Raw genomic sequence first — 12,716 nt, 5'->3', positions numbered from 1 at the left:
TACTATCAACTACTTTTCACAGTGGAAGGACACATTACATAAACCCTCCCAAAACTGTTTTAAAAATGTTTTTTTTCTTTTTTACATTGAGCAGCCAGGCTCTAACTGCAATAAGCCCTTCATTAGTAAGCTACTGGTGCACTTTTTACGTGGTTACAGACACTTGGCCTACAGCCTCATGCCTCACAACACACCCAAGGCATGACAGACTGCTAATGCACACTCCAATGTGGGTTATTACTATAGGCTAATGATGAACAGGTTTGCATAGCTTGCTACTCCAGAAGGCACATGTATCAACTTTGACTACTAAATAAATGTATATACATACACAGTCATGACCAAAAATTCTGAAATTTTGAGTTTGGTTCAGAATGTATTCTCCTTAAAAAAAAACAATGATATGTGACAGTTCTTGCTTTTTCTCACCTCCACCCTCATTTTATCTTCTCACAGAATTCAGACAATTAAGCTATTGAACAGTGAAAGCTCTTCCGGGTAAGGATCATATTTTTGTTGTGAGTGTGTACCATGCCTAGCACAATGGCTCCTGTTCCATGACTGGGGCCTGTAGGCACTGCCACAATACAAACAACCAACAACGTTTACATGCATTAATGAATCGTTATAACTGAGTACAATGAAGTTACCTTACATAATAAAGATGTTTGCAACAGGTCCCTGCCCCAAAGAGCATACAGTCTCATTTGAAACAAGACACAACATGCAAGTATAACAAAGAGAGGGAAGATTACGGTAATTACAGTAACAAATGTGAGCACTCACATTTATGGAGCTTAACTATGTGCCCAACCTGACTGCTCCAAATAATTTGAGAGTTTTTTAAATCTAGCTGCAGTGTTGTACAAGATAATTTAAGTTATAAGTAAACAGAAAAAGGTTAGAAAACTTCATAAAACCAAAATTAAAACCAGCAGTTTTCTCCAAGGTCTGTAATTTAAATTTGGCTCCTACATTCATATTCAGCTACCTAAAAAGATGTGGCAAGATTTTCAATAATGCTGAGCAGCAGCAATGCCCACTGATTTCAATAGGAGGCAAAGGATTTGTTCACAACCTCTGAAAATCAGGCCATTTCTAACTACATGCTTAAATATTAATTTAGAACCTAGGCATCCAGATGTATAACTGATGGCCTAAGCGTATATATGTTTGTTTATATTTCTCCAAACTATACCTGGCTACTGGTTCGGGGATGGCCCCTGGGCTAACTGGCACCTGAACTCCCTTTTCCCACTCCTGCCTCCAGGGGTCTGCCAGCACATAGTACTCATCAGGGTTCAGTTGGTAGGAGTCGGGTAGCTTCATGGCAGTGATCAAGTCCGTTCTGAACACCTGCAAAGAAACCAACCAAGAGAAAGAACAGAGACACTGACATTTGATATTTACACTCTATGATTCACAGCTCCAGGGTAACCATGGAGCAGTGCATAACAAGGTCACTGTACCAACACAAAAGCCTATTACAGGACAGTCATTTACCTTCACATCAGGGGGCAGAGAGAAGGGGACATAGATACAACGGACATAAGGCTGACAGCCCTACGACTCCTAATGTTCACACTGTGAAGGAGGTATAAGCCTGAGTGGTGCCCCATGCCTCTAACTCCCTCTAAATTTAATGAGAATTGCAGGTGCTCAAAGCCTCTCACAATCAGGCACCAAAACTGTAGCATTACCTGTCAACAACAATGGACCCAATCCGGTTCCATGTGAGCACCGTACCAACACTCCCACTGACTTAAATAGGACCAGGACTGAGCCCTGTGCTTTTCAAATTACGAGATCCCTGACTAATACAAAAGAATTCTAAAAATCGTCGATGGTAGAAAACAAGATATGACTGTAACGTGACCAGCTGCAATAGCAAATTCTAAGCAAGGCAGCTTGTCTTGAATTATTGTTTTTTTTTAAATTACCCTAAAGATCAACTAAATCGAGCTTCAGACTAGATCTCTTGGGGCATCTCCACATTCAGCACTAGTGTTCGCTCATCTACCATCTGCATTGTAACGCATACAATTCCATTTTGCCTTTTTAAGGCATCAGCCTCTAAAACCTGCAAGATGTCTGGCGAGTTTTGGGTTATCAGCCATAAACAAGCAGGGATGCAGTCTTTAACAAGCCATAGGAGGAAATAAAAATGGATTCACCCTTGTGAGGAGTATGCTGCGCTGCTGCTGTGGCAGCTCCATTCTGCCTGGTTTGCCACTGCCTCTCAGTGAAGCAGAAACTGAAGGGTGATATCGCAGGCATGAGAATAGCAAGACAGCAGTTGCCTAGACATCTTCCAGCGTTCCCTGTCCCTTTTGCCCCCAACCAAAACTGCTACGTAACAGTAATAACTAATACTTCACCCTTTTTATCTCAATAGCACTTTACATACATTAACTAATTAATGCCACATGCAAAGGAACGGATGTGCAACAGGTTTTAAAGCAAACAAGCAATGAAAACAAAAATGTAAGATTGTAAACCAAGCCCTTTGCCAAACAGAACAAGGGAATCAGCCCATCCAGCACCAGTCAGGAAAACCACAAGAAAAGTTCATATGCAAACTCAGGAGTTTATGGCAGCTATAGTCAGCAAGGCACATATCCAGCTCCATACTGTATAGTTATGAAGTTTCAGGCAGATTTTCAGGAAGGCAAGACACTGATCCTAGATTCTCCAAACATTGCTAATGATGCAAATTTACTTCACACTTGCTACTCTTGTGCTGAATCCCTAATCCAACTTCCATATTGGCTGTTTTGTGTTAGTATCTGACAATAATTGTGTTTGGCTGTGGATAAAGCACAAATCTGTAAGGTATGTGCATCCACTGTGGTTACACAAATCATAAAGGCTGCCTTCCCTGGGGATAGTGGCTTCTTTCATATGCCATTAAAACACTTCAAATTACAATAAGTCATCTATGATTTTTTTACACGTTTTAGGGAACCGATCATTAGTCTGATCATTAGGGGAAAAAAATCTCTACAGTGAAATACAATATAAAAAGCCTGGCCACATGATATGCCCGAATTTTCCCCACTCTCTCATTCTCTCTGTTATGCCCTGGATTTCTCATTGGGGAACATCCAAGTGTTACTTATTTTTATTTTTCAAAACTGTTTACACCCAGTGATGACATTTTTTGAATTTCAGGTGCAAGTCTGCATTTTTGTAAGAATAAATCCCACTACAATTAAGTATTAATTTGTAAGTTTCTCAAGAAAAGAAGAAAAGGATGAATATAGGTAATGTAATAAAATAAAACGCTTTTTAAAAAATCTAAACTATCAGTCCTGTGAGGTTGCAATCAAGAAATGAAACAGAATCCACAAAACAAACTCACTCTCCCAGTAAACTAGCAGAGCCAGCCATAAGGTTTTGGACTTCTAGTGATTTGAGTAAAAAACAAGATATGAAAATTTTTCAGTCTGATAGCTTGTGGCTAGTTATTTTGGGTACTACACAAGAAGTTGTTAATGGAATACTTGACCATCAAGAAAATCCTTTCTAAGACTCTCTGCCTTGTGTCACTATCCTTGCTGCTCTGCTAATTTCTGATGCAATCAATGGGCCTGGAGCCAAAAGAAGTTTACAAAATTATTATCTCTGAAGAACTGGCACACAGCACTTCAGAGACAGAGAGAGGGTGAAATCCTGGCCTTGCTGAAGTCAATGGGAGTTTTGCCACTGACTTCAAATGAGGCAAGGATTTCACCCTGAGAGTTTAATGAGTGTCACTTATCTGCTGGCACACTGGAATCAGCATAGCATGCTGTCGCAGACTGAGACAATCCAAGAAATAAGAACAAACAGGAACTTGGGGGAAGTGGAAGAAAGACCTCTCAGACTGGGAAGAAAGGCAAAGGGAGGGAAAAAAATAGAATATTGGAAGAGCCACAGGTTAGTATGTGTGCATGAGGAGAGAAAGAAACATCACAAAAATAGGTCTAGGCCAAGAAAGACAAGATCAGGGTTTGAAAAGTTATCTCTGGTCATTTACTTGATGGTCAAGTGGCTCTCTTGTTGTGTTTTTAATACACTGAACAGTGTACATAATTCCCCCATGAAAAACTGATTATCCCTGGGGCGAAGGAAGTACACTGTCATCATGAAATCTAGCTAAATATGCCTCTCTCCCAACTTCAGCCACTGAAGCATTTAAAGTACTTTGACACAGTGAAAATGACTTAACCCAAGAAATTTCACCTTCTGAGGTAAATACCTTGTTTTCAGCCACAATACAGTCTGCGGTCTAATGATTGTCTCAGACCAGTTCAGGCAAGGGCATCTGCAAACTTGTATGCAGTGGATCATATACATTTGGTGCCTACAAATGACCCACCCAAAAAGTTCAAATTGATTTACATTTCCTTCCTTGATTTGAATTCCTCAAAGCACTGCATATGAAGCTTAAAAGAGACAGATGTCTGGTTTGACAAGTCTGTTAACAAATAAAAACTATTAATTAAGGCCAAATAAAGGCTATGAAACTACCAAAAATAAACTTTTACTGTTCACCATAAATCAAGAACAAATAACCCAAACCACTAAAAGAAAGAAAGAAAGTTTCAGAGCTATGTTGGGCTGGTGCCAAACTAGCCCAATATTCATGGCTAAAAACTAACTTGATGCTGGCAGTGACTGTGGTAGCAGCTGAACTCCCTGATCTCCTGGCCAGAAGAAAGGTTGCTGGGTGCCAGCTGAGATGGAGCAGAAAAGGAAAGAAAATATGATTAGGAAGAAATCTATTCTTTAACAAGGCATGTGTGTGTTTTACTAGATAGAGGTAGCAAAATGCAAGTGTAATTCCAGAAATACCTCAGAAGGTTTTCGGTCTTCATGTCTGGAGCATGAATTCCTCCGGTGTCGAGATCTGGAATGCTGGGACCAGGTGGACAAGCCTACGGTATAAAAATGATCAACTGAAATGAGTGCTTTCATCAGTCAGAAAAAGACTGCTCACGCTGTTCACACAAGTAGGCCAGTTGACTTCAATGATACTACTTGAGTAAGTAGAGCAAGATTCAGCCTTTTATCACACACCTCAAAAAGACTGTTTCATAATGAACAAGCAGGGGAAAACTGCTGGCTCAGTCTAGCACTTCTGTGATCACTTCCATGTATTTTTTTTTATCCCGACAGCTATATTTATTGGCTTCGCAAAAATGACATTTTTATAGGCATCATATTAGAAAATCTATGGCACAACAGTTCTTTATTTGAGCAATACTGATCCAAACACAAATCACTTCCTTAAGATTAAAAACTAGCTGGGACGTCTGTGGATAGCCTGAGATGACATCTTCAAAGCTAATGTACTGATGTCCCAGCACATCCATGCAGAACATACTCTGTCCCCATTATTTCTCTTAGGATGGAGTTCTTTTCAAGGTGAAACAGAAAGCCGTTCTACACCCAGGAACCCTAAGACTATATGATGTGTCTGTCTGTCTTCTGGCATGAGGAAATTACTGAGCAGTGTCATGGGGTTTTTATATGTAGAATTCTTCAGTCACTATACTCAGGACCAACTATTTCCCCCGGTCCCACCATTCTTCAATACGGAGTGGATGCCTTTATCTGCTTTTAGGAAGATTATTCTATCTGAAGTCAGGGAGAGGGCGGAGAATGTATCCCACTAGAAATGCTATGACACCACAGGACCAGCACAAAACCTGTGAGCAAAACCTGCTTATGGTGAGCCTGTGCTGATCAATTTAATTTAATCAAATGACACTTTATTGGCATGACAAGGTACACAAATGTAACTCAAGTCACACTATATGACAATGATGAAAGGAAGAGACAATAGATTAGCATGATAGTGGTTAACAAAGGAGGAGGAAGGACTGGAAAATGAAGCACAGAAGTTGACACAGAGGATGTAATGGGGAGATCAGAGTGTCCACATAACCAGAGACAGCACTGCAGAGATTCCACAGCTCTGAGCCTTAAACATTAACAAACAAAGCGAGGTTGGCACAATGGCCTTAAGGTTAATACTCAGTTCTTTGCTGTCTCGGCCAGTAAGTGCTGGAAGCAATGTGCAGGCTTCAGCTGCGGCCCATGAGAGCAGTATTGCCTCACATCACTCAACAGAAACCTGCAGTAGTATGCAAGTAATATGGCAATGAAAGCTGAATAAGAACAGGTCTTCAATCCTCCCTCTACTGGGAACACAAAAAATTATTTTCAATGTCAATTGACTTCACAAGACTGTCACTCGAAAGAGATAATACATAGTTGCTGGACAGAAGCAACCACTAAGCTATAATTTTACAACATTTGGCCTTCCACGGTCTTCGGGTAGTAACACATTTGTAAGTCTGGTTAAAAGAAATGCTCTGTTACAGAGTGGTAAACAATGGATGGTACATGGAATGTTCACAGTGGCACAAGTTAAGTCAATGTGTGTAGCAACTGGATAGAAATCATATCCTTTAGGATAAGCCCATCAGAAAATAGTGATATAAAGGGACACATTCACTGTAAAAACTAATAATTTTGGGGTCCGCATCTCTTTATATGCCCTCACTTGGGAGCACAGGCACTGCTTTGCACCGATATGGAACTGCAAACGCTGCTATTTATAATTTCCGGTCAAGAGAGCATAGGTGCATACACTCATACAGTGGGCGCACCCACAGAGACATATACTTGAAGTTGTTGCAGGTACTTCACATGACCCTGAGTCCTCCTTGCCATTGTTGTTTTGTTTTGTCTGGTCTTACAGTCACATTTTGATACAGTAAAATGTTTTTCTCTTCCTTGTGCTGCATGAAAGATCCACACAAAACAGAGGAAAGTAACTAAGGGTGATTCATTTACGTGCAGAAANTGAAAGATCCACACAAAACAGAGGAAAGTAACTAAGGGTGATTCATTTACGTGCAGAAAGTCAACACAAGGTTTATGTACCACTTAAGTCTCCTTTAAAACCTATTTTGAGACCTGAAGTGAAACTTAAGTGGTGCACTGGTCTTCTGCTGGACCTTAGCACAGGGGAGAATTTCACTCTGACTGGCTATCCAAGGTAAACGGTGAAACCAACCATAAAGAACTGACAAATGCACATAGCAAATGAATGGAAAAAAAACACATTAAACTATTTTTCTCTTTAGTCCCTTTCAGTTATAGTATTTAAATGTTATTGTTAAAAATATAAGTAAAAATAATTCAGAGAAGTATGCTTTTCCAATTGACTATGCCCCTTTAACGTCCACAGCCACACACACTTTTGCACCTAGTTGTCCAGATCCTAATAATTTTTCCAATCTCAAAAACATTCATGTCTGATCGACTACAGTGAGAGCTAATGAAATATTTGGCTAATTAGGTTGTTGAAGCAGCAATCCATAGGTGGATATGATTGCTGGTTTTGCGTATATATTGGAGGGTTTTTTTTGTTTGTTTTTTGCAGTCAGGGTACTGAATGAGAAACTCCATTAACAAGATGTTGTTTTATTCTGTAGCTTCTGCCAGTAACACAGCTAGTAACTCTGGAAGTTTGTTACAGTTGTTCACAAGTGATGCATACATCTGGAAAAATTAGAACAGCAGCAATGTGATATACTTCTGAATTTTTAACTATGTGCTTTAATTCAGCTCTAGTGATAAGTTTACATCAATTGGAGATTGACAGTAACCAAGCATATGGCTTTTTCTAAACAAGCTGCTAATGGATAGATTTTTCAGATCGCGTGTGTGTCCTTGGGAAGCTACTGGAGGTGGGTAGCAAAAATAATAATTGGCATATCTTCTGTCTCCATTTGTTTCATTAATATCCTTTTGGTTAATTCAAAATATTTCTCAGCTCTGTTACTAGCAGATGCTACAAAACAAAACATCATCCTAAATATAATTCTGTTAATCTCAATAGTGCAGAACATTACAGCTAGGCCACTGACCTGACCTCTTAGTGCTGCATGGAGACTCAAATCCTACCACCATTTCCTAAATCTTAATATTACTTCCTAAATTGCTCTGACATGCTTATGTTAATACAGAAACTTTACACTAGATTCCCCATTCTGGGAGGAATAATTCAAATTAGACCAGACCACTACAGAGTGTATTTGTGGCTGATATTTTCTCAAGCCACAGCATTTCAACAAAGGGGGTTTGACTAGTTAAATCTCTCCATTCCTTGGGTAACCCAGGAACAATAATATTGAAATAAGCAAGAAAACCATAAGAGGGAAAAGAAAGGAAGCATGAAAGGCAAATCACTTTTCATTTCCACCCTTTAGTCGAAATTTGGTAGCAGAGTGATCTCTTAATAATCACTGAAAGAAAAAGTTCATAGGCAAAATTACAGATATTTCACTGATAAATGACCTGATTTTTATGTCCAATTACATGTACTGAAGGACATTCCTGGATTACAGGAAAGTGGTTACCTGTCATTGCTAAAATAAAAGTTGTGGAGCAGGTCTAGAAACAATGTGATGCTTTTGTATTATATGCGCTGTAGATAAACTTAAGAACACATGAATCTGTATTTTAGAGAGATTCTTGGTATTTTTCAGACAAAACAAATGCTCAGTATTAAAGTTGCACAACTTCTATGTAACCAATGTATTTTTAAAAAATAGTCTTCTCCCACCAGTAATTCACACGTTTCCCCAGTTTCAGAGAAAAAAAGCACAAGACAGTGATCGAGACTGGCAAGCCATCAAAGATCAAGACAATGTTTTACAGTTAAACTCCAGTCTTTGTAAAAAAAAAATCGATCAATCAAATGGAGATATCAAAAGTCTGCGCCACTGGGGGTTTTACAAATAAAACATTCCTAACTAACCAGTTTACCTTGGGGAAATCTTTCTTGTATACTACATGAATTAATTCTATAACAGATGGAAGATTAATGACAAACGGTAACTCCATCACAGTTGTTGTACATGCCAAAATCCACGTTCTATAGTGAATATGAAATACACAATTCTAAAGCACAGAGTGTAGCAGCCATTGCAGCGCATCAACCTGAGTATAGAAACAATGGAGAAGTAATGAAAATTGGAATCCTTCATCCTAACCTCTCTTTCCTTCTACGAGTGGGCCAAATTGTTCTGTGGGCAGCTTGACCCTAAAATACATCTTCATAAGCCTGGTTTACAAGTTAATGGGAAATCTTTTTAACTAATGGATGACCATGACACTTTATTATGGGCAGTGAGAGGATGGTCTGATCAAAGTGCTGTATTTAACCTACAAATAAAATCACAGTGATTCACTTTAAGTCTTCAGAACTAACAAAGCATTACCCAAAATACACGATCCAATCAGCATTAGAAAATCAGATATAAATATATACTCTTAAGGGACCTATATACTTTCTATTAACAGGCAATGTACGTATTCAAGCAGCTAACAGTAACACCTACTGGGAGTTAAGCATACAAAGCATCCAGGTATTATTGGGAACAAAGACCCCTAGGAAACTCCTTTTTTAAACCAAAAAAAAATTCCTCATGGGTGCCAGAGTGGTTTATATCAGTCTGTTTGGGCCTGATCCAACAACTCCCACTGATGTCAATGCAAAAATCCCATTGATTTCAATGAGGCAAATCAGCCCCTTACTTCAAGTCTGCATTTTGTTTTCCCTCCATCAGAAAATTTATTTAACTAGGCATAACTAAAAATAAATGGACAGTCTCTGGTTAAGAGAAGCAAAGCTTTGGCAGACCACAGCAGTGAAGAGAAAAGGAACGAGGCTGATAGGAAGATATAAGTAGAGCAACTTTCCTATATTATCTTCAGAAACTACGTGCCTGACATTAGCCAAAGCCATATCTTTTTTTCACTTGTACACTATTAATGAAATTACAAAAATACAGCTCCTTCAGTATTAGAAGAAAAGTGTGATCAAGAAATTAGAGGAGACATATGTTTCACATATGTATTTTTATGAAAAAAATAGAATTTTTAAAAGGAAAAGAAAAAACGATTGTCTCTAACTATATCACTTTGTGAAATGACCACTCAAAAATATGTTTAGATTTTAGAAAGCCCACTAAAACAGAGAAGTCCTTAGTGCTACCAAAGCACATCCAAAATCTTAGCAAATTCTCCCCATCATCCAATATTCCACTCAGCATGAAGATATTCAGTTATACTGTATATCATGCATAACACTGTTGTAAAACCACCTGTAAGGCATCCAGCAGTGTCCCAAGAGAGCTAGAGGCTGCTACAGCCTCTGAACACTTCAAAGCTTGAGAACACTGGGAGTCTGAACACACTTTTCCTATCGTAAATACAACTCTGCTACATCACTAAACCAAGCAGCACAACAGTGCAAAACATTTCTGACATGGATGCTCGCCTGGCTGCTGTTTTTGCTAAGTGCTGGCATTTCCAGCTGCCTACACTTTTTCCAGACTTGCTTTGAGGTAGAGTAGACACTGCTGCCAACACCACACTCTGTCAGAAAGATCTGCAGCCTGAGAAGTAAAAGGAAATGCTTAGTCTCCCTGTCTGCTGCCTGAGCTGCCACTCTTCACAGTAAAGCCTTGTTTCAGGCATACCTCAACTGGCCAATGGTCAAACTACAGGATAAAGATCCAACATGAGGGGCACAAAGTAAACAGCAGAAGAGTTTCTAAGGCTAATTTCCCCCATTCTTCTTAGTAAAGACATAGCTGCACATGTATAAGTCCACATATCATTTCCTATATATAGGGCCCTACCAAATTCACAGTTATGAAAAACGCATCACGGACTGTGAAATCTGGTCTCCTCCCATGAAATCTTGTCTTTCGTGTGCTTTTACCTTATACTATAGAGAGTTCAGAGGGGGAGACCAGTGTTTCTCAAATTGGGTGTCCTGACCCCATAGGGAGTAGCACAGAGTCACAAGGTTATTTTAGGGGGTTGAGGTATTGCTACCCTTACTTCTGCGCTGCCTTCAGAGCTGGCTGGTTAGAGAGCAGCAGCTGTTGGCTGGGCACCCAGCTCTGAAGGCAGCATCCTGTCAGCAACAGCGCAGAAATAAGGGTGGCAATACCATATCATGCCACCATTACTTCTGCGCTGCCGCCTTCAGAGCTGGGTGGCCGGAGACTGGCGGCTGCTGACTGAAGGCTCAGCTGTACAGGCAGCAGCGCAGAAGTAAGGATGGCAACACCATACCATTTCATCCTTACTTCTGTGCTGCTGCTGGCGGTGGCTCTGCCTTCAAAGCTGGGCTCCCAGCCAGCAGCCACCGCTCTTCAGCTGCCCAGCACTGCCGCCAGCAACAGCAGTGCAGAAGTAAGGGTAGAAATACCGCAATCCCCCTACAATAACTTTGCAAAGCGCCCCACAACTCCTTTTTGGGTCAGGACCCCTACAATTACAACACCGTGAAATTTCAGATTTAAATAGCTGAAATCATGAAATTTATGATTTTTTTAATCCTCTGACCGTGAAATTGACCAAAATGGACCATGAATTTGGTAGGCCCTCCCTATCTATGACTACTAAAGAAGTGGTCTAATTAAAAAAAAGATTGAAAATGAACAATATAAAAGGTATTTTACATGCAGTTTGAAGACAGGTGCCTCATTTTTCATCACCATTAAACTTAGTTCTCTCCAGAAGCTACTTTGCAGACTTTTTGTCCCAGAAAACATAGATCATCTTCTGTACTGCAAGTCACCTAGGCCAAAACTTTCAACTGTGAGAGCCTAAAATCAAGCATCTAAATCCATATTTAAACACTAAACTAAAAAGACCTCATTTTTGAGGTGATGATCATGGGATGTCAATGGAAGTTGTGCACAGTTCTGAAAATCAGGCCTTGGATGTCTCCGATTGTGCCCTCAGAAATTAAGATACCTGTAATTATGGGTCAATTTTGGACATTGTATCCATACAGTTTGGTTGGGTATAAAATGGCTGTAAGCACACCTTTAGAGTTGGAAATCTCTTCACTTTGCCTGAGTAATAGGCCCTCCATATAGGGGGAAAGGATTCTCTGCATCTCAAACAAAATCCCCTTTTGTCATTTGACAACATATTTGTTTCGGTTCCTTTCCAAATCATTTATTACAATGACCAAATATCCATTAGTAGAAGCCACATTCTTCAGATGGATTCTTCATAGGGAAGTTAAGATACACATCTACTCTTCATCAGAACCTATATTAAGGAAATCATTATTTTTTACCTTGGATTCTGCTATGTCCTGGTTATCTTTAGGGACGACCAGGACTTTGATATTAGAGTGCAATTCTGATTACATTGCATTTTAGCTTGCATCTCCAAAGCAACAGAATTTCTCACTGAGATCCCAGGTCTGGTGTTAATTAGGGTATTAGCTCTAAATCCTTTGAAGCTTTTCTATTTCTACCTAACTTTCGGCTTTAATGGCCTGTCTTTCTGCAATGACAACCTGTGCTGAATGTGTCTCTGATTTTGCTTCCACATTAGATAATGTATATTGTAGAGTGCTCGCCAATAACAGCTTCAATATGTACATCTTCCATAGAGTTTCACATCTTATCTGAAGATGTATAGGGTAGGGAATATACCTTCTTAGAAGTGCCTAATATGTTTTTGGGCACTATAACATAATAAACAATAATCTGTAAGACTGCACCTTCAGGAGCATACTGCCTTTACGTAGTGTGCTTGGACATCAGCTCAGTACTATTGAGAAGGACAAGCCCCATATAATGAATCAACCATCACTATGGATACAACTTTGTCATGGTAAA

The 12,716-nt window shown here is 39.6% G+C and overlaps 1 protein-coding gene across 5 annotated transcripts in view; it reads right to left on the bottom strand.

Annotated features, from left to right (window-relative positions):
• Positions 1–12,716, bottom strand: part of JADE1 (jade family PHD finger 1) — a 63,353-nt gene that overhangs the window by 28,160 nt on the left and 22,477 nt on the right. For 2 of the 5 annotated variants that reach the window (XM_034771122.1, XM_034771123.1), the window contains exons 3-5: positions 4,837–4,919; positions 4,644–4,718; positions 1,199–1,356 (exon numbers count right to left, since the gene is read on the bottom strand). In XM_034771122.1, coding sequence (XP_034627013.1) covers positions 1,199–1,356; positions 4,644–4,718; positions 4,837–4,919 — 316 coding nt within the window. Of the gene's footprint in view, positions 1–1,198; positions 1,357–2,174; positions 4,573–4,643; positions 4,719–4,836; positions 4,920–12,716 lie in introns of those variants that run through there. The other 3 variants (XM_034771126.1, XM_034771124.1, XM_034771125.1) reach the window with 3 other exon arrangements.

Source organism: Trachemys scripta, chromosome 5 (genome assembly GCF_013100865.1).
Source record: "Trachemys scripta elegans isolate TJP31775 chromosome 5, CAS_Tse_1.0, whole genome shotgun sequence".
Classification (NCBI taxonomy): Eukaryota; Metazoa; Chordata; order Testudines; family Emydidae; genus Trachemys; species Trachemys scripta.
This window is presented reverse-complemented; position numbering and strand designations above follow the sequence as displayed.